Source organism: Chinchilla lanigera, unplaced genomic scaffold (assembly GCF_000276665.1).
Source record: "Chinchilla lanigera isolate Chin_1 unplaced genomic scaffold, ChiLan1.0 scaffold00056, whole genome shotgun sequence".
Classification (NCBI taxonomy): domain Eukaryota; kingdom Metazoa; phylum Chordata; class Mammalia; order Rodentia; family Chinchillidae; genus Chinchilla; species Chinchilla lanigera.
The window spans coordinates 9,775,289-9,802,458 of record NW_004955457.1 but is presented as its reverse complement, the minus strand read 5'-3'; the positions used below and the strand labels follow the sequence as shown (position 1 = coordinate 9,802,458).

At 37.7% G+C, this 27,170-nt stretch overlaps 1 protein-coding gene across 1 annotated transcript in view; it reads left to right on the top strand.

Moving 5' to 3' along the window:
* Positions 1–27,170, top strand: part of Pard3b (par-3 family cell polarity regulator beta) — an 864,914-nt gene that overhangs the window by 430,397 nt on the left and 407,347 nt on the right. The window contains exons 11-12 of the mRNA XM_013520665.1: positions 12,021–12,206; positions 24,995–25,165. Coding sequence (XP_013376119.1) covers positions 12,021–12,206; positions 24,995–25,165 — 357 coding nt within the window. The remainder of the gene's footprint in view (positions 1–12,020; positions 12,207–24,994; positions 25,166–27,170) is intronic.

Genomic DNA, 27,170 nt, shown 5'->3' with positions numbered 1-27,170 from the left:
ATTTATCATTAATAGCATACTAAAACGGATTGGTTTCCAGCTGGAATCACATTAGATGCAACTCAGACATCAGATAAAGAGATGAGATAAAGATGGCTATGATTTTATCATTTAGTTTTCTTATAAGCCTTAACCAACCAATGGAAGCTGCCCTGATTCACCTCTATAAAAATATTACTTTTTTGGTATTGTAATAGTATTATTACTTCATTGTGGAGAATTTAATAATTGTTACTATCTGACCCTTAAACTAAAGAACATTTACCATATCCTGTAGGAAAAATGACAGTGAGATGTAACCCTACCTTAGAGTTCTTGCCTTGGGAAGGATGTAATATTATCTTTACTAGCAGTCATTGTACCCTAAGTAATGGTAATAGACCTGGATTGGAGTTGCTATGTAAAACGTTTTTGCACTTCCAGTCTCATGGTACAAGATCTTATTCTGCAACTTTAACACTTTATAAGATTTCAGTGAAAATGGCCTTTGATTCATTATCTTTAGTTACGCACAGAAACTCTGCAGTCCAAAATTCAAGAATTACGGAAAGGAAGGAGGGAGGAGAGAAGAAAAAGAGAGATTCTCAGAAAGAAACTAAAACTTATTTATCCCCATCTGTGGAAAAAGGATGCCTAATTCTAAAAGCTTCAAAATGTAGTTGTAGTACATCTTTTAAACGCTGGCATGAGATTAGCTATACTGCTTTCTGTGGCACTCTGCTGTTGGCGTGCTAATTGTGAGATATGTCTATAGGACACAGAAATAATGGAAAGGAAATAACAATAACCATTTGCAGTGGCATCTCTAGGCTCTCTTCGGTATCCAGATCTCTCTCTAAACCTTCTTGCTTTCAGCTCCACCGCCTGTAGCCAGTGGTGTCAATGCAACGTCTCTGTAAGTGCCAGTGGGTACAGTTCCTATAAAATGCTGCCTCTGTTTGACTTGTATTCCACAGTCAAGTAAGTTAGAGGATCCCTAATAGGAAGCCAATTCCTATCACACTAAACCATACTGAGGGAAAAGCAGGAATCTACCTATAATTAATTCACCAAGAAAAGTAAAGGAACCTGTCAGTTGGTTGTTGCTACAAAAGTGCTACAAAAAAAATGGCAATGTGCACAATAAAGCATTTATTTCTGGCTCACATGTCTGCACCAGCCAACGCTGGGGTTGGCTGTTCTAAGCTGGGCTCAGATAGGCTTACTTTCAAGCTATGGATTAAATGCATCTTTGTCTCCCTATCTCTCATCTTCCTTGGGCCACTAGACACCTGAAGCATGCGTTTCACATGACGAAAGCAAAACTTTACATCCCTCTCAAAGACTCTGAATAGGTATTAACTTTTGAAAGGCTCTGAGAAATCTGATAAATCGCTGCCTCAGAATCATAGAAAGCCTCACGACCCCTCCCCATTCAGTACCTGAAAGTGTATCAGCCTAATCCAAGAGAGAGAGCCTCTATGGTTGGCTTAGTTGTATTCTGGAGCCGACTGTGATTAGGCACAGCCCCAGGCCAGACCGCCTCAGGAATCAGCAACAGTCTGTGGACCAACTGTTAAGGATCGTAGGCACACCCAGTCCAGTCAGTGCCACCCGACTTCCTGATCCAGGGGCCAGGCTGTGTGCACCGCATGCGCTGTGACCATGTGCTTGCTACAGTGTGATGCCGAGCGTCATGATTTCACATCTGTCCTCCGTGTCGGGCCTGGCATAAGTATTTGCACAGACAAAGATACGGGGAGTCATCAGTCTAAAACTTCCCAAATGATCTGCTCTACATGGGCCCATTATGTTTCTTTTTCTGTTCATTAAATGACTACAGTTATGCTCATAACAAAGCATGTATTTTAGCCAATAGATCATTGATTGTAAAATATTTAAGGTATTTTAATGAAGTTTCTGTAGTTTACTTTTAATAGGAAAGAGTAAAAACAAAAGACCTATTTCTAAATATTAACAAAGCAGTTTCTAGTTCTAAAATTCTATGCTGTCTAAATTTATCTGTTTACATTACTTTTCGTGACATAATATATTTCTCATTTCTTTATCAATGGAATGTATTTTAACAAGTATATAAAAGCAAACATACACATATTAAAGGGATACTATGTGAGGTTCTAATACATTCTTTCAAGTTTATATTCTACTTTATAAGTGGAGGAGTTTTCTATAGGAATCTGAACTCTGTTTTTACTTTTGCTAATCTCTGATTTAAAATTATGTAGAAATACTCTTATACTGAACAGGCAGTAATGAATGTCACCATTGTGTGACATTTGTTTTCTGGTATTAGTTTACTGCTTTACTTCAAGAAAATTAGTTTTTCAGAAGTTCAGTCAGCAATGAACTCTTGCCTTTAGCTGTTTCCTCCTTCTACTTCCTTTCAGGGCATGAATTTAAAATACATAAAAAGTATCTCAAATATAAATAATTTCTAGAATTGAGATGCTTGTAATCTAGATTTAACATTTTTTCTTCCATTAAAAGTAAATACTGGGGATGGGGATGTAGTTCAGTGGCACAAGTGCCTGCTTGGAAAGCACAAGGTCCTGAGTTTGATTTCCAGTACCAAAGAAAAGTAAATATCAACGTTGCTTACATAAAGTTCTTGAAACCTTTGTATTTATATCAAGATTGAGATACATTTTTCTTTTATGTGACTGATACATAGCATTAAATTTTGGGTTAATTCTCAACAATTTAGAGTATAATTCAGATTTTTAAAAAAAGTTTTTAGCACTCTGATCTCTAATTTTTTGAGCTTGGTCCTCATGGCCCAGAAGGAAAATAAATGAGCATCTCCTTACTTGTGAATCTCTAAGCATTCTGCTGATTTTGTTTATACATTATCAGTAATGAGAGAAAGAATTTTGTCATTTATTATAATAATTATCCTTCAACCACGACTTACTTTGGCATGTACTTGCTCATCACTCGCCTTGTCTGTGGTCTGTGAAAAGTACAATAAAAATAAAGTGACTCCCTGCGGTTAGCATGGACTTCTGATCCCAACTGTAGGATGATATTCACATTATGAATTTTATATAATCCAGTTGGCCAAAAATCTTTCGTGCTTATAATAATGATCTGGTACATTTTAGAAGATTAAAAAAAATTCAGGAAACAAAACATCTTGCAGATGTCTTATCCTTCCTTTCATTGTTGTGAAAAAATTATTTAGCTATAACAGAAGTTTTATCCCTTTAAATTCCTTAGAATTTACCTAGGCAAAAATTAACAATGGCTAAGCTTATTATAAAATATTCTGGCAGAATTGCCATGTATGGCTTCTACTTTATATATAAAAATTTTTTCTCATTTTTTCTTGCTTAAAGCCCTTTTGTTTGAGTTTTGGTAAGTGACAAAATGATTTCAAGTGAAACATAATTCTTGCATAAAGTAAGCTGCTCGTAACACAGACTAATTACACATTTGGGAGGCAAGGCAAAGACATCCAGAGCTTGTTCGTGCTGAGCCAAAAGCACAGCATTTAATGAAATGAAGGCCGTAAAAGGTTCAGCATGGATGCTTTCAGGTCTGACCTGGACTTCTGGGAAATTGTACAGTGGACCCATGGACTGGTGGGTTCCCCCGGGGTTTGAAAGCCTGGGCTATTACCACTGCTGTGCATGAATCAAACACTCCTTTGCAACACAAGACATTTGTGTTTCTAGAAATGGCCGCCCTTGGAACGCTCTTAAGCTAATTATATGACTGTCTCCTGAGTTATCCGTCTTCCTGTCTCATCCTATCACACCAAATAATTACCTTTGGTATTTGTTTTCTAAAAAAAATGATTAATGTAACTGGCAGGACCTGGCTGTATGGACTTCTCTGTTTCCTTTCTACTTAGACGCTATTCCTTCCTTTCCAGATAACAGTGTAAATGAAACAGAAAGGACTTCCCATGTAGTTTATTAAGTTCTGCCAGTTATGTTCTATATAGACTGGCCCTTTCATGCAGGTTCTTGATAAAAACTTGTCAAATGATTATCATTTGCAAAGAGCAGCTCTTGTCATTCAGGCCAGAATGAACCAGTCTCACATCTGAATTCCAACTGTAACAGGTTATTCTTTGGTTTAGGAAGACAAAAAGCATTACAGAAATCAAAACAAGAGAATGGAGATAAAGGAAGAGAAACAACTACATGAAAGGAAGATATATATATGAAAAAATATATATCTCAGAACGATAAGTATGGAAGTTCAAAGACAGTGTATGTAGAAGAGAAAAAAGGTTAGAGTGAGGGCTAAGGAAGCATTAAAAATGCAAATTAGGGGGAAAGGTATCATTTGGCTTTTCTTTTTGTTAATAAACATAATGTATATACATACTGAATTTCTTTGTTTTTCAAAATGAAAACTGGTCCACTATTGGGTTATGGGATCAATTTTAGTAAGTTTCAGCCATAACCAAATTTTAAAAGTTGGGATAGGTGTATTGCTGATGTCTGTGGTTTATTGAAAGGAACAATGAATGCTTAAACTTTTCTTTTTTCTTGACCAATTTTGCATCCTTGAATCTGGTAATCAGAATGGCTGATCTGAAAACAACAATATGCAGTATAAGACCCATTGTTGAACTCCTACCATCTTGTATGGTGAAGCTCTGCATCATTTCCAATGGTATTTTTTTTTTTATTACTTGTTACTGTCTTTGTTTGCTTGATCAATCTTACATTCTTACGTCTGGTGAACTGAGCACTTTATTGAAGATAACAGTATGTAATGAAGCAACCATTGTTAATTCCTATCATTTTGTTTTGAGATCATGTATCATTTTTGTTGTAATTTTGTCTTCATTGTTTTGTTAGTTTTTATAATTTTTAGAATTAAAAGAAATAAAATCAAAGTAGAGTTGGATAGCTTAGAAAGCACCAGAGTGAGTTGTGCTCCAGGGAAGTACTGTCTTGTGGAAGCTGCACTGTACATGTGTGTGGAGGGGGAGTGCCTGCATATACGCATGTGGATGGATGAATGGATGTGTGTGGGTGGATACATAGGCAATGTGGCTTTCAGTACTGGATCACAGTGCTGCCCAAGCTTGAGATGTACCATGAAGATTGTTGTGCACAACATTAGCTTGTAATCTGTGGTACCTCGTACACTTTAACACCGTGAACAAGCCGATGTCCATCAGAAGTACCAACTGAGATACACCTCTGTGCTGTCATCAAGGATCTGACGTGTAAGCGGGCAATGTTCTCTCCTTGGAGCAGGAAGTGTGATAAAAAAGAGAAATTGGACTACATTACTTTTAAGGTCAGAACCTCTAGAAATTTATTAAACTTGAGTTTAAAAGTCCTTATTCCTTTGACACCTTTTACTTTTTATAATTATATTTAATGTGAATGTTTTTAAACTCAAATCAAATGTAGCCATAGTAGCTTATTCATTTGATTATTGGAGCATAGAGAGCCCACCAAATCACACTCACAGATACACATCTATAGATACATGCAAATACATGCTACTGGACACTTAACTCATTCATCCAAAAATACTTGTCCCGTGCCTGTTTGTGAGTCTGACACTGTCTAAGCACTATGGATACATTGGTGGTGATGAGGGAGCAGAATATAAAAGTTCCTGTATTCAAGTGATGTTATTAAAAAGAAGTAAGTGTATTTATCACAATGCATGATAAACGGCATAGAAAAAAAAAAACAAGATAATAGAATAGGCGGGGTAGTGTTGGAAAGGGATTAAAACTATTTTAAATTGGATGGTCAAGAAAGACCTCACTGATAATGTGGCATTTGCACAGAGAATTGAAGGAAATGAAAGAACACAGTCTGCAAAACCAGGGAAGAAATGCTCACACATGGCGAAAAGGGCATGTAAAGGAGTTGGGCAGATGACTATGGCTACGTTGAAAAAAAGAAAGAAGCCTCAGGAAGCAGATGCGTAGGAGTAGCAGGAGCGGCTCAGAAAAGGGAGCCAGGGTGCTTAGCTTAGTAAGAATTTGTGAAACACTGAAGGACACAGTTTTCTCTTGTAATAAAGTGGGAAGTCCTAGAAGGTTGTGAGTATTTATTTTAATAGAACTTCCTTAGCTGCCATGTTTAGAAGTGGTCTGAATGGCAGAAAAGTACAAGAGGGCAGTGGGAAAAACAGTCTACTACAGATGATCTCAGGTCAGAGGCAGTGGCACAAATGTTTGGGCTGGCAGGATTCTGGGTATCCTACTGAGGTACAGATGACAAGAAATGCTCCTGGGTTACATATGAAAGGGAGGTAAAAAGGGGGTCAGTGACAACATTAGTGCCTCAGCCCTGAATGTCTGGAGCAATAGCCTGTCCTGGAAGGTGGAATATGTCAGGAAGAATGGGTTTGTTTAGGGCATGAATTTCCTGTCATGATTGTTTCAAGGTAAGGCCATGATGGTGTTGCTCAGTAAAAGGTTGGTATGAAGGCTTTAGTTTAGAGATGACAGTAAGGAGAAGAATTTGGGAGTGGAAACCTTATGTAAAACCATGAAATTCAAAAGAGGTTAATTTCAAGAATAACAACTGCAGATAGGAGGTCAGATGATTGAACCCTGGACACTGCAGTTCTTTGGGATGGGTGAGAAGAGGAGGAATCAGAAGTTTGTGTTGGAAACGCAGAGGCAGTGAAGTATGAGGCGAACTAGGACAGTGGTGTCCTAAGGCCAGGCAAAGAAAGTGTTTCAAGAAATAGGAACTGGTAAGAGGGTTCTAAGGCTACTGGTAGATCCAGTAAGAGAAAAGTTGAGAATTAACTATTGGATTTAGTAACTTGGAAGTCACTGGTGACTTTAATTGCAACCATAAATATATCAGATGGATAGATAGATAGATAAATAGAGATAATACATAGTAAATTTATACTATAAATAGAATATATATACAAATTATGTATATGAAATAATTCATGGGGCTGGGGATTTAGCTCAGCGGCAAAGCGCCTGCCTGGCAAGCGCAAGGTCGTGAGTTTGGTTCCCGGTACGGGAAAAAAAAAAAAAAAGAAATAATTCATATGATATATATATATATATATATATATATATATATATAGTATATATACAAGGTCTATGTACTATCCACAGTAATGTAATTGTCTAGAGTAGTAGAATTTTCTAGAGGAATAGAATCAATGAAAATATAAGTATAGTTATGCAAGGGGATTTATAACAAGGCTTATGGGATCATAGGCAGGAGCATCCACAATGGTGGTCTGTGGCCTATACGTCAGTCATCCACTGGCACACCCAGAACTGTGCTCCACTAATCTGCTAGACATTTCTTTTTGTTGTTGTTGTTTTGTTTTTTTTCCAGTACCGGAAATCGAACTCACGACCTCGTGCTTGCCAGGCAGGTGCTGTGCCACTGAGCTAAATCCCCAGCCCTGCTAGGCATTTCTTAATCCATTCAGTTTGACTTTCCATGATTAATGATCAAGTGTGCATGCATGTGTGTGTATGTCTATGTCACTATAGAGTTATATTTCTTCAATAATTAGCAATATGGTAATATTGCAAATGCCTGCTACACCTTCATAAATTCTTTTAAAAAACGCTTAACCTTTTGTAATCATTGAGATTTGGAAACAAAGAGAAAAGTTAAAAGAAAACTAGCCATATCCAATGCTAGTACATAATCCAGTTTTAGGTATTGTATTTTTTTTATTTTATTTTTCTGTGCAGCTAGATGGAGTGAGGGCAAGGATTAGGTAGGTAACAGGTAGATTTCCAAGTATGTTTGTAAGGTATATATGTTACATAACTGAAATATTCTGTATGCAGAAACTTGTTTTGTTTAATGTTTTATCCTGTTCTCACATGATTAAATCTTTGTCAATACTATTTTTGTGTAATTCTGTCATTCTTAATAAATAGAGAAGAATAAAACTAGAATGCAGATCAGGATCTCTGGTCTAATGAACTCTGTGTGATAGGATGCATTTTTCTTCCAGACTCTCATATAAGCAAAAGGAAGCATTTTGTAAATGTACCAATAAATTTAGTATTTTCTATCACCTTTTTTACTCTGTTCATCTCACAAAGATCACATTTCTGCCTCTGGAAAATTAGCTGCCATATAACCATAAATATAACTGAGTATGTGGTTCTCCAGTAGTTCATTCCTACCAACTAAGTGTCAGTGCTGAACCTGTGAGCCCAGACCTTGCCAGTCTCAGTGATGTCTGCTGGCACCCCTTCCTGGAACTTGGGGACATATCAACAAGTAGCAATGCAGCCAGCAGCTGCTAACGTGCTTCTTTGGACCCCAATTTCCTTGAATTCGATTGTATCAGGTAATTGTTGATTCAAAGAAGTGGTCTTCACGTGATCACTTCAGCAGCACATATACTAAAACATCAAAGCAGTGGTTTTCAACTGGAGGTGGTTCTTACCCCTGGTGATATTTGATGTCTGAAGGCATTTTGGGTTGGCTATCCCAAGATTCCCATTCCAGCACCAGCCTTACCTGTTCAGATTATCATTATGACCATCCTCCTCCACCCCCCTGCCTCACTAGCATCATCACTAATTTAATGCGGATATCTGTGAAGGGAAAAGCAAGGGTACTCCTGACACCTCTTGTCTGAAAGAAAGGTAGGGAGCCAGGGAGGATCTGAGGTCTGGATGTGACATGGCGCTCAGGCTCATTGTCTCTCTAAGGTCCTTCAGTGGAGACACTTGGGAGTACCTTATACTCATTTCCATGTGCTGCATGATGTTGTCTGGCAGGATTTGAGTTTAATTTAGAGTTGTTGGTTGAACCAAGATTATTAGAAAGAGGCAATCAGCGTATTGATTTTTTGTACATTAGGTAAAGCGATATTTATTTCTAACAGAGGAAATGGCTGGGTTAACTACTATAATGGCTTCCTTCACCATTGGGAATGCTGCTCTTATTAGAGACCACTAATTATAGCTTGAGTCTGGTACAGCATAAGAAAGATAAAACATAGCTAAAGTTGGTGAAGAATATAGAATTGTATGTCATCTTAGTATCATCACAGGAATCCATCCTGGAATTTTTTGTGGCTGGGTCACGCCATGATGGTCCACAGAAGCTGGGACCTAAGGATATAATATGTTGTAGCACTGAACAGTCTGACAAAGTCAAACTCACGGCAGTAGAGGGCAGATTGGTGCTTCGCAGGGATCAGGGAAACAAAGGCAATATTGGGCCAAGGATACAGAATTTCAATAGTAGCAGAAATTAGTTCCTGACGTCTGCTGTACTTCATGGTGACTGTGATTAATAACAATGCATTGTATTCTTAAAAATCATTGAGAGCAGACTTTAGGAGATCTCATCACATAATAAGCATGTGAGGTACTGCATGTATTAATTAGCTCAGTTTGCCATTTTACTATGTATACATATTTTAACTCATTAGCTATACCATATATGTATATAATTTGTCAATTTAAAATAATTTTAAAAGATAATAAACACAATTCACATAATATCTTATCCATAAAGAAATGGCAACTTAAAAGTCAGTGCTTCTGGTGAAAATGAGTGTAGAGTAACGGAGAACATGGAAATGTAGTAGACAATTCAGAACGCTTCACTAAAAATAAATAAATGAAGATTTTAACCCAGAAAACATACTGTCTAAACTCCGCAAAAACTCCAACATTGACAAATATTGTATACTATAAATCTGGCACTTAACCTCTGTGTGCCTCTATTTCTTCACCTGTAAAATGGGCATGGTAATACATCTCAAGGTATCACTATGAAAAATAATCGTATTACTACATGTAAAGCTTTTAGAATGAGACTGACCAATCATTGTTAGCCCTGAGTTTATTGTTTTTCTTGTACTTCTGGCTCTCAGATTTCAGGGACTTACAAAAGATTAGTTTCAAATAAAAAGATAACCAGGGGCTGGGGATTTAGCTCAGCGGCAAAGCGCCTGCCTGGCAAGTGCAAGGTCGTGAGTTCGGTTCCCGGTACCGGAGAAAAAACAAAAAAAAAAACAAATAAAAAGATAACCATGATGCTACCTAATCTCTATTTTGTTTGTACATTTAGGTAACAAATGAACAGTGTTAGTGCAAAATAACAATGGTTATGAATCTTCCTAAAAAGTAAATATATTTGCCAAAAGAGAACCTATTTGATTGCAGAATAAATGGTGTGAGTGTACATTATGTGCCACATAATGATGTGTGTGTAAGTGATATGAGGCATATAGGATGAGGTCCTATAAGATTTTTTGCTGGGTGACACAGCTTTTTTGGCTTGTGTGAGTCCACTCTGGGTTGTTCACAAGAGAAATTTCCTATCAGTGCATTTCTATAATGTGCCCCAGGGTTAAATGACATGTGACTATGTCTCTAAATCAGACTAGTCTTTATAGCTTTCTCTCTATAAGATAAAAGCCAGAGAGGCCTTCTAGTTTTCTCCCTTAAAGTATTTACAGACATATAATCATAATAGTTGTTCAATTTATACTTTAATTCAGAAAAGCTGTATTAGACTGAAATTAACCAAATCCCAGAGAATTCTGGAAACATAAATGACTGGCAAATGTTATAGATTATAAATTGAGAATATTATAAAACAAAGTAGAAGGCTAATTATTAGCAGTAACTTTTGACACTCTGGTGGGAAAAAAGACAGTTAATTAACAACAAACAATAGAATTTTGTTTCTTACATAATAATATAATGAGTTAGTTAAAAAGAGCTAACCTGTAATAGGTTTATTCAATTAAGCAGTAAAGTTCCATTTCTTTGAATAACCTGTTGTCAAAATCTTTACAGCTAACCTCATTTACAGTGAAATTAAATGAACTATTTCTTTAAAAGTTATGTGTGAGTTCTCTCTGTTTTGTTAGGGGTTAAAAATGTCATGTCAGTGGATCTGGTTATGATCAGACCCCTTAATTCTGTTTTAATTATGGGTTCTTTGCCACTTCAGATTTTATAGTTATTCCTGACTGGCATTCAGACATTCGTAGTAATTTTTTAAATATGTAATTTCACATAAGAGTACCCTCAAAGTGACCCTAAGATGAGTGACTCTAGACATAATTACAGAGAGGAAGGAACTGCTGGCCTAGAATGACTTGATGGCTTCCAGGAATATCTCATTTTCGAATTTTCCAGTTAAGCACTGTGGCAGTTCCACATTTCTACAAGCTGGTGAGGAGTGCAAGAAGGACACCAACAAAGGCGTCACGTGTATAGCACGTGTTTCTCCCCACTGCTGTGCATTTGAAAACATTAGGAACCCAGCATGATTTGTCACATCCTTCTCCCTTGAGGCTTGAACCCTGAAAGCACCTTTTGCCATGGTACTCTGTCTTTCTTGGGAATAATTAGCTTGTGGCTGTGTATCATTTGTCAGAAGACCTGAATATTTGTTGTGCGTAATCATTTTTGTTAGGGTCCAAAAACTGACAGGCATTTGCATGTTTCAAGGTGTAGGCTTAAAGCATGAGTTGTGACAAAGAGATTTTGAATTCAATGATTTGCACTATAAATTACATTTCTCTAACTTTAAAGTAACATTTTTTCAGGTTCTGTGTCCTATTGGCAACTCTTACCAAGAGCATCACTTCTGCGGTAAACGATATGTTTTAAATTATCCAAGTGAAATAGCTTGAAATGTTAACACATTTCTTCACTAAGCTCTGTTTCATCATATGTAAAATGAAGATGTTGAGACTATCTCTGAGATACATTCTGACACTAACATTCCTTAATTCTAATGTCCAGCCCTTTTAAGTATAAAAATGATACACTGAATTTCCAAATGCTTATGGAATATTTCAAGTCACATGATTCTAGCTTGCCAAATGGTCCTCTCCACTAACCATCACCAAATGAGCACCTCCTGCGAGCTCTGTCCTATTGGATGGACATGGTGGTGGCCTCCTGCAGAGAAAGCAGATGATGCCAGGAGCAAAATTATACCTGTTCGAGGTCCATCTGTCCTGTCTTGCCATCACTCTGCGTTTGGTCATCTGAGAATATGAACCATTCATTTGCTTTCTCCTCTTCACATGTCTCATGTACATTTTCCTAACAGAAAGGAGAACCTGACTGTTATGCACTCTCCCTGGAGATGAGTGAGCAGCTCACGTTTGAGATCCCCCTGAATGACTCTGGTTCTGCTGGCCTTGGGGTGAGCTTGAAAGGGAACAAAGCCCGAGAAACTGGAATGGACTTGGGAATCTTTATCAAATCCATCATCCATGGAGGTGCTGCTTTTAAGGTGAGGAGCTTATGTTTGCACCCAGTGAGGCTCCTGGGAGATGGGGCTGTTGTTCTTGGGGTCTGGATGGAGGAGGTGGGGAAAAGCCTGAGACCACTGAGGCTTTCTTGCAGCTACAGAAAGTTATGTATGAACACATCTGAGGAGCAGTTGCCTGTTTTCATATGTTAGGTAGTTCATTTTACTTCCGAGATAGTTCTAAAAACCCATTGTAATTAAAATGATTTTTGCATCCTTTTTATTACTCCATTAGAATCCCTCTCTGAATTTGTAAACTAGCAGAGTAGAGCCTAAAATACACAATCAGAAAAAGAAAACTAAAAACAAGTCAACATAAAGGCAACAAATGCAAAAATTGTATTTGCAAGAATGAAATTCAGTAGAACTGAGATGATTGTAGTATAAATTAAAGGTTATTTATCATGTTTTATGCCCTTGAAGATAAACATGGTGCTCAGAATGCATATTTACATTTGAACACTTGAAGATGCTTATATATTCCCAGGAAAAAGTGGAACATCATACCCTGCTCCTTCACACTGAGCTAATCACGTAGTGTAATGGTTGATTAGATCTCCTGTGCTCAGATCAAGCTTTACCACTTTCTACCAAGAAAATTTCCCAGCTGTCTCCACCTTCTATTAGTAGAATGAGGACAGTAAATTTGCTGTAGCATTTGTCTTCACATATGTGCACTTCCACTGCCGTTTCAACATAGGTACTAGAACTGATGGCGAACCTTTTAGAGATGAGTACCCAAACGCACCCAGAACCCCACTTACTTATCACAAATGCTCACACTGTAATTGCACCTGAATACTGAGGCTTTAACTTATATATCAACTTAAAGGGAAAACACAATAACACGTGAGCTATAGGTTCACCACTACTGCACCAGGGCCATGCCTTTTCCCCCTGGGGAAGTAAGCATTGTGCTGTGCATAGACACCTCTTTAATTCATCCTTTGATTTCTTAGCTCTTGCCACATTGTACATAATCATGTACATTCAATAATCTATATGAGTAAGCTTTTGTGTCCCCCTGGCCCTGCAGGGTATCTTGCAGTAGTGCTGGTGGCTCTGATTCAGGCTGGTTTCTCTGTTTCTCACTCTGCAAGTCCATTTTTCTGGGTGTGGTCCATGGGTTTCACCCACTCCTTGGATCTGCAGGATAACTGAGGCATCAGAGTGCCAGCAGGATTGGGAAAAGCCCTGTAATGACTGCTGCTTAATTTGCACGCTGTCAATAAACACACACACACGCACACACACACACACACACACAACTTGGTCTAAGCAAGTCATAGTGCTGAATCCAAGGCTGTGTGGTAGAGAAACACACTCTACCAACAATATGACCATGGCTGAGGTGTGCATGCAGAGGAGGCTGAAGAATTGGGGCCCATCATAACCAATCTATAAAACTCCCCAACATGCCTCAGAAATGCATAGCCAGGAACAGAAGGGAAATTATAGTATTAATAACAATGACAGTAGCTATTAACACCTATTTCACTTGGTGCTTAGTGTATGCTTGGACACCATCATAAGTGTTTTATATTTGTACTCATATTATTATCATGTCATTTTATTAAAGGGGAAATTGTCCCTGGCAGTGGTTATTGTCTGTTCTGTGGTCAGATGGCCAGGAATTGCTTGAACTAAAGTCTGACTCCTGAGCCTGTGGGGCGTGGCTCTGTAACATGAGATCTTTCAAGTCCATTCCACTCCTGCAGGGCAGGGGGTGTCACCAAGGATGCTCTTGTCTCGTGCTTATCCTCAGCCAAGCCACCTAAACATGTGCTGTGTTTGACAGTGGGTCCTTGGCCATGTTTGTGGATATCAATTTGGTATTATTCTTCTTATTCCTAATGACAGCTCTATTTGCAGAATTTATTCCAAGTAAAATTGAAACTGAGATGACTTTTTGGAAATTAAAAGCAAACATCTTTGCTTTTTTATGGGCAATAACTTATGCTTAAGCAGATATTGGTGGGTGGTTGAATATGTATATCCCTGTTTGTGTAAGTGAGCGTCTCCTTACCTAAGCAGTTCTTAACAGTCCCATTTCTTGCAGAAAGATTTCACTTTCCATTTATGTAAATTACTTTCCTGATACTGCTCTGCTGAATCAGACAATCACACCATTAAAAACCAGTGGACAGCATATTTATAGCTGATCTTAAGCGGGAAGAGGCATCAATCATGGATTTAGTCTTGTTGTGAATGTTTAGTATCCATTTGTCTTGTTTACCTTTTGCAGTAAAGGATGGAGAGGCCTGAGCTTTGCTCACATGAAATCTGATTAACAGGAAAGATATATTTCTCTGTTCTCCTTCCATTATTCCAATAATCCACTGCCACTCCTCAAAAAATTGTGGCCTGTTTTATGATTCTGGATTATGTCCTACAAAAATTGTTTTGAGAGTTTGTTCTTGTCCCCATTGAGGAGATACAAATGTAGCAGACCGCAGTGTCCCTGGGGCGAAGAGGAGATAAGCACAGGGACGCTCCACCTTAACATCTGGCCCCAGGTTTTTACCCGAAATCAACAAAATAATCTTTCTACCAGAGCACAATCTTTTTCTCCTGGCCCTTCATACCACTAATTGGTTCTCAAGGTGTTTTTCCCTCAGGGGAAGGAGGATTGTTGAAAACTAAACTACTTTGAAAAGTATGACCAAATTCTTTCTATGGATTCTGTACACTGTATTCTCCTGGGAGCTACTGTTGGTATAAACAAAGACAGGCTACCCAGCAGATATAAAACCCTGAATGGCTCTGACTCAAACTGAGGGCCTACTTTTTGTGGGTTTTTTCCCTGTACCTCTCAGGCTACTGTTTTCTATCACTTCATCTCTTAAGTAAGTTACTTCTTATAGATCTGTAGGTCTCTATTTGTAATTAAGAGCATCTAGCTATTCTAAGTTGGTAAATGAGTCCCTAACTCATTTAAGGTCAAACAGAACTACACTTTTATCCTATCCAAAATTATCCAAATGCTTAATTTCCTCTTAATATTTAACAATGAGTTCAGATATTATGAAATAAAGCCCAGAAATTGTTCCTTGCAAATGGCAGGCAGGAATAGGCTGATTTGGCATCTGGAGCTCTTTGTGCACCTCTCTGAGGCACCACAGTTAGCGGTGCTACTTTCCTTGCAAAGTGTATTGACTGTAACAGTAAATACAGCTTCTCAGAGGACAGGTACTAATGTGCTTATCCAGTAGCATAGGCTACATGCTTCTAGCTTTGTTTTTGTTTCTATCATTCTTCCTGGGCATTTGCCCCTGAAGTATCATATAATTGCCTTTAGAAACAAAATATACTAGATATAAGTATATGTGTTAACTTCTCCACAAGTGGGAATTGTGACTGGGATGAAATTATGATGTCCTAGAGGAAGATTTTCTAAAATTCCATTTTTGTGGTTGCAGTTCCAAGTGAAATGTAATACTGTTGCTTTTAAACAGAAAGAAATTGTATTTGCTGCATTTAGAAAAATATCCTGAGAAAAATATTTTCTTCCCCAAATCTATATTAAAATTCACTTCTTAGTTTCTCAAGAGTGGCACAAATAAAGTACCAGTAGTCACTTCAAAAACCTGCTATCTTCGTATGCATTTGCGAAACATTTTGAATTCCTAGATCAGTAGCTTTCCTTTGCTTTAGTTTTAATGAACTATATTAACTTTTTAAAAAATTTTAGCCAAAATATATTTCATATCTATACTGTTACTACCCTAAACTGCTTATTTTCCTACCTAAATCACTATGAGGAAAATATATAATTAAAATTGTGGTATTTTGAAAAACTTAGGTAACATGAACACATTGTAGTAAGAATGAAAATCCATGGAGTCTGTCATACTTGTTCTAAATAACATTTTTTTATTTGGATATGCTGACTTTGACAGTAGAATCTATCCTGGTGAAACTTTGAAATATTAAGGTAAAAATTAAAATTTAAACGTAATTTTTGCTAAGGGAAAAATATCATGTATCAGCTAGATATATTATTTAAGAACTGTTAAATAGAATGAATTTAAGGATATCTGTTATTCTGTAGAAAATTAATTAGCCAGGTTTGTGCTTAATAAATACTACTTGATGGTGATGAAATTAAATGAAAAAAATATGCCTGAGATAGCTAATTGCAAATGTATGCACTTGGAATATGAAATAGACATAATTTAAGTAATTTGATTCTTATGTGCTTAAGAAATTTGGGATGCTCCTAAAAGATGCAGAATTTCATAATCTATAATATTTAGTAGCAGGAAAAGGATATTAACTAACACAAATAATTCCAGTATTTTCCAATGACCAACCTGCATTTTGGGGGCAAATATACACAGCTTTAAAATGTCCAAGAACATGTCATGTGGTTGTGACTCTCACGTCTCTTTGTACTATGGAACATTAACAGCATGCACCTTCTTTATGGGAGTCAGGTCTGAGTTCCCAATGTGAGTAATTTCCACCTCCATCTCTGCCAGTATCTATAAATCATGTTGTGTATCTATAATTAATGAATCCAAAGGAAGATAAAAGAGACAGCTTTTTAGGGAACACTAATGTTAAATGATTTCTTCAACTCTCCATTTTTCTTAAAACTGATAGTTTTCTAGTGGTGGGAGAACTTTGAGGACCCTTACTAGTAGCAGTGTCCTTTAAGCTTTTATTTCTGACAAAAAGATCAGACTGAGTTGTAAACAGTGCCACTGCAGATCCTCAAGCAAAGCTCCACATTAACATTCATCTCTCACCACAAAGATGTGATACGTTTCATCACAAGAAAAAGCAGAAACTTTGCCTGAAAAATAAATTCATGAAATCAAAAAACCAAAAATGTTTATTTATGTTAATTCACATAGTCGTTTATCATTTATGAATTTTATACGGTAGGAATTGCTTTATAAAAATGTAAAATAATATTACTCCTAAAATCCCACAATCCCTGCACCCATCACTGTTTTTCTTGCCAGCCTTTATCATTTACAGATTTTTATTTCATGCATGGAAATGCAAATAAGAAGTACACTTTTACTGTCCTGAATAAAACTTTGAAGCTCTACATCATTTTGATGTATATTTTGGACTCTATGATTTTTCTCACTAGGTTTGAAAAAATACAAGAATTCCTAGTCTTAATGAAAAGATATAATCTATAAAAGACAATGTACCATGATAACGATGCTCTGACCATAGTCCCTTGCTGTTTTCGTTTTTGTCTTAAATGCCCCCCATACTCCCTTGCTATTTTCGTTTTCACCTTAAATGCCCTCCAGAGACTCATGTGTTATAAGTTTGTACCCAGAGAAGCACTGAATGTGAGGTAGGAAAGCTTTCCAGAGGCCAGGCCTGGTGGGAGACCTTGGGTCATGGGGGGTGTGTCCTGCAGGGTGCCATGGAAGCCTGGCCTAATCCTTCTCTCCTTTACTTCTGAGCCACGAGTTAATAGCTTTGCTCCACCCTGTGCTCTGCCTACACTGTGCTCCTCACCACTGTCCCAAAAGCAGCAGGGAATAACTGCTCACAGACTGAGACCTCTAAAACTGTAAGCCCAGGTAAATCTTTTCTCCTGATAAGATAATTATCTCAGATATCTGATATAGTGACAGAAAACTAACACTTTCCTAGGAAAGGCTATATTCATTTTTCATTATGAATATTTTTATTCTACAGACTGGATTAACACTGTGGTCAAAATTTTGTTTTAGGCACCCTGGTTTGGACCTGTTCACTTTAGTTAGTATGTTTTAAATGGTCTTTGCAGAAACAAGAGCACAATGTATAAAAAACAAGCAAACTAGAACATAATAATTTTAATAAGTTGAAAAACCTCTGAGATTCTAATCTGGTTAGGCATCCATGCAAAATATTCCTGACTCATATGTAACACATATGCCTTAACAAGGGTTTTTAATTAACTTTCCTAGGCCAAAGTAAATTAAGAGCAGAAAATCAGGAAGGAGATAGGAAGGATGGAGAGGAAACTGAAATGACAGGAAACAGAAAAAATGTAAAACAAGCATAGAATGTTATTACCACATTATAAGCCAGGGAATATTATTGACAATTCGAAGTCAAGGCTGCTCAAACTTTCTTGCTGAGAAAATTACAAGATTCAGTATGGCTATACTAAAGTTTCAGTGTTTGTTTAGGCCCCATATTTTTCCAGAAGGAGCTCTAAATGAAAAGGATTAGCCTACATTTTGAAAGCAGTGTATTAGAATGGCTTTGATTATGTATGTCCTGATGAGCTTAAGGAAATGTCCTTCAATTACCTTTAAGAAGTTTCATATGCCATTGTCAATATGCTGCTGGGAATTCACTGGTTGCTACACAGAAGTGGAGTGTGACTCTTCAAATGATAACTGAATGAAATAAATAGATCTAAATTTTATAATAGCTGATTAGTCGAGATAGAACCAGTACACAGAAAGTAATCAAGCTTCATTTACAGAATTATATAGGTTCTCTGAATGTGTTCTGGCATACCCACACCAGGCAGGGTTCATGCATTTCTCATAGTTGCAATTTGTAAATTAAATTATCTGTCCATTGTAGATGAAACTTCCAACAGTTATAAAGCGTCTGACTAATAGATTTCTTAAAGGACTCAATTTAGCAAGCATCTCTTAAATATCTATAGTTAGGTCAAGAAAGCTAGTTGCATAGTATATTAAATATATAAATAACTAATGCAATAAGGGTTATGATGGACAAACAAGAGATGTGTCATGGGTGTTGGGGTGAGGTGGCAATTCTGATGGAGACAAAAATATGAAGGTAAGACACTTGCTTGGCCTTGCTATGCAGGATAAATAGATATTCAACAGGTGAGCAGGAATCCAAAGGGCATTTTGGACAGAAGGAAGAGTGTAAGTAAAGTCATACCAGAAGGCATGGTCGTTATTTGAGAACAGCCCTCTTATTTGGGAAGAGTGTTGCTTTTTATATAAACTAAAATTGTATTAGGGCAGATGGTGAAAAACATATACTAATGGAAGTAGGCATAGTAGGATGAGGATATAACCCATATCCAGTGTTGCAATTTTCTTTTTCCCCATCTTTGTTTTAAAACTGTACTTTTAGAGAAGGGAAAGAAGGAGAAAGTTTGTATATATGTATATGCAGGATAGTTAACACGGGTGTTCTACTGTCCTGTATTTCCTTGCTGAAAGAAACTGTCAGTGAGTCATTGGTTGATTAGCTTTGTATGTCTATATGTGTTTTCATGAGAAAATACATTGAAGATATCAATATGTAATACAATAAGCATTGTTAATTCCCTACCACTCTGTTTGTAACTCTGTAATGTCTGTACTGATCCTATGCTATTTTGTAAAATGTTGTTGGTCTGTTAGTATTTTCCTCCTTTAATTTCTAAAATTAAAAAAAAAAAAACACTGTACTTTTAAAAATCCTGATTCGTTCTTTTCTGTGGCATTGTTTTTAAAAGAAACTGAGTGGTTTCAGTCTGTAAGGCACTTTTATTCTTGATTGGTTGAATTTTTGTTTTGATTCTTTAAAATACAGTAGGCAGATGTTTCCATGGAGCAATTGTAGGGCCAGAAGATGGATTTGTTGAAGGTGATTTCTCCCCGCATCAGATGTGATTTTGCCTGGAGCCCCACCTTGTCCAGGGAATGTCTGCTCCGCGGTCTGAAGGCGGACACTGGGGCCTGGGCTGTGACTGTTGACAATATCCCAGGAGGCCTTACTGAGGGCTCTGTCAGAGACATGCAGAGGCAGGAGCCAACATCTGGTAGTGATTAATCCTCTCAACACCCTGGACTAATGTGGACTGGCCTTGGGCCACAGCCAGCTACCCCTGGGAAAGCTGGCCCTATCCCTTGTGTTTCTCTCAAATTCTGCAGAGGCTAGGTCTTCACCGTAGCTCTCTACTCTCCCTTCTTTATTCATCAGAACATGAGAGGTGAGGGCCTTAAAAAAAAAAAAAAAAAAAGCTAAAAGAAGTGGATCAGGCATGCAGTGTCACCAGATCATAGCAGAGTTAGTACTTGAGCATACTGAATAGCCCAGTATGAATTGCCAGATCACTGGACCCCTTTGGAAGCCATGGATATGCTGGAGAGCACATGAAATATCACAAAACATACACAACAGCCCATTACAAAGAATTATCTTGCCATATGTGGAATTATAAAGAAACCATGGTATACATACTTGCTTCAAAGCAATGTAGATCTGTAGCTTTTATTAGATTCTCAGTGGAGTCTAGGAATCTGTAAAGATTAAGAAGCACTAGCAAGTGATCAAAATCACAGGTTCCAGAGTGGCCCAGACCTAGCTCAGTTTTTCTCATATAAACATGATTTGTAGCAATTTATTGAGCCTCACTAAGCCACAGTTTCCATCTATAATGAGAATAATAGTTTCAAATGTACAGGGTTGCTGAAAGGGTTACACTTCCTCATACAAATAAAGGGTTTAACACAATAACTACACAGAGTAGATGTTCACTTAGTAATTGTTATCATTAATATTTGTAGTACCCTTAGTCGTCTTAGAACTCTGATTTTGGGTGCAACCTAGCACAATAAGTACACATTTTTAATTCTCAAGACAAGGAGAGGTGGTCATACCAGGACCCTTTCATAAGTCATTGTGTCTGAGTCTCTGTCTTCCTGGCTCCTAAGAAGAAAGAATAATACTTCTGTCACAGGTTTGTCAGAAACAGTGCATGGGAAACTACGTGCAGATTTCCCTGAATTGGGTGTTCATAGAGGGGAGGTACAGTATGCAAGTGTCTGTTCTTCAAATCCCCTAGTTCTCTGCCTGTGATACAGTCAGAGTGGGCTGATGACATTTAAGTCATCCTTGCACATGGAAAATATCTGAACCTCATTGTAGTTTTGTTTTCCCTGAGAGTCTTGAAGAAGCTACTATTTGTCTTAACTCTCTTCTTCCTTTTTTAGCTATTTTTTATTCTCTTGTGTATTTCCTTTACTTCTTCCCAATGGATAATGGATAGAGTTGGTTATGGGTGGTGCCAAAGACAAGGACTATGGCTGTAGTCTTTTTGCTTAGGATTCTGATGAGAGTGAGGTGGGAAAAAAGAGATTTTTTTTTTTAAACAAATGAAAGCATGATCCAGACTGTGAAATAAGTATACTAGAAATACTGAATAACTTCCTTGAACAATTGAATTCACCTATATACAAAGTTAGGTGAGAGTCCTTAGTTTCATACCTTAATATTTATTTGACTATAATATTGACAGAAAGAAAAATAAAATATAAAAGCTTGTTTTCATGTCAACACTATTCCAAATCTAAAAGGTATAACATGATTTTGCAGGATATTTGGTAAGCTTAGTAATGAGCTCTTCACTGAACCAACTTTACTTAGATCAAGAATAGACAAAGACATGCAAGTACAGGAGGAGGGCCTAGTGCATAGATAATTTGGCTTCCTCCTGCAGCTTTCTTCCTTGCTCTTTTAGCCCCCTCCTCACAGCGCCTTGTCTCCATGCCATCTATATATAGCTCTGGATTTCATATAATGTTCCCCTCCAAAAGTCATCTGTGTAATATTGTCCTCTCTGGTTTTGGAAGTGTTGTCTTTGGGGACAGTCATTATCATTTGTATAGAAGACAGATGACGTAGTGTCTGGTAAACACTGGAGAATTCAGAACTTGGACTGTTAGGTTCCAACTCTGACCTTAACTAGCACAGCAAATTCTACCATATGTGGAAGTGCTATTTCTTAATAGATGCTAGACAAATGGTTCCTCTTCCTCTTTGGGCATTGTAGTATTTGTCTGTAAATGGAAGGGGTTGGACAGGATGACCTCTAAAGACCCTTCCAGCTCTAAGTTCTGTGATTATATTCAAATGTTAGGACAACACGGTACTTATAAGCATTGCCATTAATGAAATTACCCATCATTTATCTTATAAAGGAAAAGCACCACCAATAGGAGCAGGACAACCACGCTTGAAAGTGAGACTGTGTGGATTTTTATCGCATCTGCAACTCTCTAGCTTGCTTGTGATAAATGAGAATGTCTTTTAGAAAATTCCAGCTGCCCTGGGGTGACCAGATCTGCCTTTTTGTTTTAGGCTAGGTTACAGCAAACATCACCTACTTGAGTGTGATGCCAAGTGCTTTAGACCTATAATGTAGCTGAAAATGAAAGTTTCTGCTTAATAGCGGTTAATAAGCAATTTCATAAAAAAAAAAAATGGTCTTCTCACCTCTTTTCTCTTGTCTACCTCTACAGTCTGACTTGACCTGTTTTTCAGAGAGAAGCCTCTCAAGAGGTTGGCGGGTGAGGTTTCACCCAGATTTCATTCCTTGCATCTCTTTCAGTCTTCATCTTTTTTCTTCCTGTCAGAGCAGATATGTTGTCGTGCATAGACTGTGCCCCCAAAGCTGAATTCTACACCTTATTTCCTGTTGACAGCACTAGCAGCCTGATCCAACTCTTCTGTTTCCTTTTTCCTCTTTAAAAACCATGCATCAGTTTCCAGCCATCCTAAGAAATATGTTTTTTTTTCAGTGCTGGGGTGACCACACAGCCTTGCAAAGCTAAGCAAGTGCTCTGCCACTGAGCAACATCCGCAGTACTTTTCATTTTATTTCATTTATTTCTTTACTTTAAGGTAGGTCTTGCTAAATTGTCTAAGCCAGCATTGAACTTCCAGTCCCCCTGTCTCAGCCTCCCAAGTAGCTAAGATTATAGTTTTGACCACCAAGTCCATGCTAAACAATGTTTAGTGACAAGATTCAGCCTGGTCACCTTCCTTAAGTCCTATGACAAAACAGAACCAATTAGTTTCTTCAGCTGTGCCTCGCCTCACTTCACACGATGAAACTATTAAGGTTGTTTTTGTTTTACCCCGTTTCATGGGACCTTAATCTTATTCTTTTATGTGCTGCACTCTGAATTGGATAACAGAGAAGAGATTTTTTTTTTTTTTTTTTCCTGTTTAACCTTTCCTGTAAATCTCATTTTCAGACTTGCTCTAAATTAGAGTAAAGGTTAAGTGAAATGGGTAAAGAGGGAGGGAAAAGGCGGGGAGGGAGGCACGCAGCTCTGCTGGGGCATCCATGTCCACAGTTTGCGTCTCTGAGTCTGCACCCTGTTGCCCTGACATGTGTGTTTCATCCTGGAGTGGACGCGGGTGCTTGTGGGTGGCCCCCCCAGTGCTCCATGGCCAACATGGAGCCAGCAGTGCCCATGTCATGCATTGCCCAAGGGTATTGGTCCACAGCTCTCTCCTCTCCGTGGAGGACTTCTCTGGCCCTCTGCCACTGCTCTAGTCCAAGCTCATCAACTTGTCTATGGGGTTTCTCTCCCAAGGCCATGTGTTGTTCATGCTATGTGTCCTCTTCTCATGTCTTAGGGAAATTTCTTGTTTTGCTTTGCTTTTTTCTATTTCATCTCATTCTGTTGTGAATTTGAAGGTGAATCCCAGACATTTTTCACCACAAAAACTATTTTCCTTTCCCTGTTTAATGTAGCACAACTGTCACCAAGGGGAAGTAGCAAAGGGAGTTGTGCTAGGAAGACCGAAAGACCAAGGTTTGTGAAACCTAAACTTGGGTCAGTTTTGCCTGACTTGCTTTTGTGACCTAGGGTGAGTTACAGTACTTCCATGCTTATGTTTTCTTTTGCCTATAAAATGCTTATAAACCATGAATCACCTTACCTTATTGGGTTTTTGAGAATCACTAGAGGTAGTTTATGAAAGCATTCTTTGGAAAGGTAAATTATTGTGCACAGCCACAATCTATTCTAGTCAATGTACTAGAAGCAGTAGCAGCACCATGGTCACTTTCCTAGTTGTAGCTATACCTCACAGAACTTTCCACTTGAGCGTGAGTGAAACTCATCCTCTAGCTTTGAGTATCTTTCCTCCCAGGCTGCCCTGTGGAGAGATACCCTGTGTTCTTCTGGCAAGGAATGACATCCTAGTTTATTAGCTACTGCTCTAGACCCCAGCTCATGAGAGGGTTTGGCTGAAGATAACTCTTGCTTCAATGTGCTAGAGACTAACACTTGGGCTGACTATGCCTGTGCAGGGGATCCTGGTGTGCTTTCTGGTGAACAATGTTCCTTCCAGAAGAAGCTCGCTAATCAGCCAGAGAGACCCTGGGAAAGCTCGACAGTTTCGTTTCTCAAGCTTTTCTGCCAGAAGATATTGGGGTACATTGGTGCTTCACTACACACCACTGTGTTCATTTGCAGGCTAGCAGACTAGGAACTTCCTGCCTTTGATAAAGGAAATTACAGGAGAATTTTTTTTAGGACAACTCAATAGAGTCAATAATGATTGTAGGAGACACATTACTACTGTCAAGCATGCAACATTTAAGCATGCTGTCTCCCTTTGCCTGAACATGCAGATCAAGAGACATGACTACCTACTTTGGGTTCTAAACCCCCTTCTTCCCTTGCATTAACATAGTCCCTGCCACCACAAATAGCCAAATCAGGCCAAATTAGTGTGCTCACCAGAGACTTAGGTGAGAGGTATTGTACAAATGTCTAAATTATGAGAGCTCAACACCCAAAGGCCTTTCAAAAATATTTTCATACAATTCATTATTGTTAGTATTTGTAGCTGTTTGATAAGCTCCAGAACCTTTTTCTGCCATGGAAAATAAATCATGCCTAATAGCTAATGGCTGAGGTGTCTTGGTTTCGTTTTCTTTTTTCATTTTTATACTTGAACTTTTCCCTAAAACAGTGACATGTCATCACCCTGGTTAATTCTGTTTAATACTGTTTTTCTTTCCTCTCCCTTAGGATGGTCGTCTGCGAATGAATGACCAGCTGATTGCAGTTAATGGGGAATCTCTTCTGGGAAAGTCCAACCACGAAGCTATGGAAACACTTAGACGATCAATGTCTATGGAAGGAAACATACGAGGGATGATCCAGTTGGTAATTCTGAGGAGACCAGAGAGACCAACAGAGGTGATTCAAATCTTCATTTTCTTCAACAAACTTCCCAAGTTGCCACCCGAACGCGCACAAGCCCACCACTAGTGTGAGAGCTCAATTTTCAGTGATTCTGCAGTTGGGAAAATAAAGCCTCAGAGGGCTCTTATGTATTAATGTGTGGAACAAGTGGTTGTATAGTTTAGTTATAAATAGATGGTGTAAAAATGTGCATATAGAGTAAGCCACGTATCAAATATAACAGATCCATAGTTTCTAGATATTTTCCTCCAGAAATTTCTAGAGCTCTGGACTTAGGTATAAACTCCTTAGAAAGTTCCTAATCAATTGTACACAGTGTCAGGGTCTAATACGAAGATCATTATAGTACAATCAGCTCTCCACCTTCTCCCCTATAGTCTATATGCAGATAATCTAGACTTGAGATTTAACTAATTGAAAATATCATCTGGTAAGCAAACTGCATATTTCATGTTATTAAATAAAAGGAAGTCTTCCTAGGGGCTGGGGATTTAGCTCAGCGAAAAAGCGCCTGCCTGGCAAGCACAAGGTCGTGAGTTCGGTTCCCGGTACCGGAGAAAAACCAAAAAAAAGAAATCTTCCTTTCTGAAAGCTTTTTTTTTTTTTTTTTTTTTCTGAAAACTTTTATCATGATCTCTTCATCAATGTTTTTAATATCAGCGAAAAAGCGCCTGCCTGGCAAGCACAAGGTCGTGAGTTCGGTTCCCGGTACCGGAGAAAAACCAAAAAAAAGAAATCTTCCTTTCTGAAAGCTTTTTTTTTTTTTTTTTTTCTGAAAACTTTTATCATGATCTCTTCATCAATGTTTTTAATATCAGAAATACTTTCACTTATGTGATGTGTAAGCCTAAAATATTCTTGATTGCTAATTTTCCTGAACATTTCTTTTACATAAAACTATAAATACAAAATTCCTAAAAAATTATATTTTCTAATTATTAAATATTCCTATTATTTTAGGAAAAATTTAATAGTATAAAAATTAAGAAAAATATTTGGAAATCGCACAATATCATATGAAGATATTATTCTCTTTACAGCCAAAATATGTTTATGTAATAGAGTAATGTGGAGATGAATTAAAAATAAATTCAATTTAAAATTTTTAAAAGGAAAATATTATCAAATTAAATAATAGGAGATGGGAGGAGGATTCCTTGCAGTTAAAAGCTTAAGCTCTAAAGTTTTGACTTGCTTGGGCTAAAATCCTAGGGTTGCTATTTATTGGCTATGTAACTACATATATACCTGAATGTTCAGTATTGTTATCTGTCTAATCCATTAATCTTCATTTCCCAGAAGATAGGAGGTAAATAATAAAAACTGTTGAATGAATGCAAAAGTTGTATCTGGGACCTATTTCAACTGAGAAAGTAGTTTTGGGTAGTAAAATTGTAAACTGTATCTTACTTTGCTATGTTATCAGTTACTGGAAAGGAGTAACTTTACCTTTTACACTCTTCTGTACATAACCTTGTGGATGTTAAATAAATGTAAATTGGCCAATTACTGGAGACTATATATAATGAAGAAGCTCATTTTCAACATTTACGTCTGCCTAAGTGACAGAATCTTCCATGAATATTTAATGGGCTTTACTTATTACAGAGTTAGAGTGCCTGATCTACTGTTTCCTGCCACAGGAGAAGTGGCTCCATCTGCTGTAATTCAGTTTTTCTCTAGAGATCCATGGAACCAGTTCATGGAGAGGTGTGAAGGATAGCACAGAGCTCACAGTCATGCCTTATGCACATCTAAACATCAGAGATGCCCTGAGATTGCTTGTAACAAAGATGTGGAGATAAATGGAAAAGTCTGGTCTGTTCTAGAGTACCCTGCTTATGTAGACAGCAAAAGCTAAGAAAGAGAGAGAGAGGGAGAGAGACAGAGAGAGAGAGAGAAGAAAGAGAAAGAAAGAAAGAAAGAAAGAAAGAAAGAAAGAGAGAGAGAGAGAGAGAGAGAGAGAGAGAGAGAGAGAGAGAGAGAGAAAGAAAGAAAG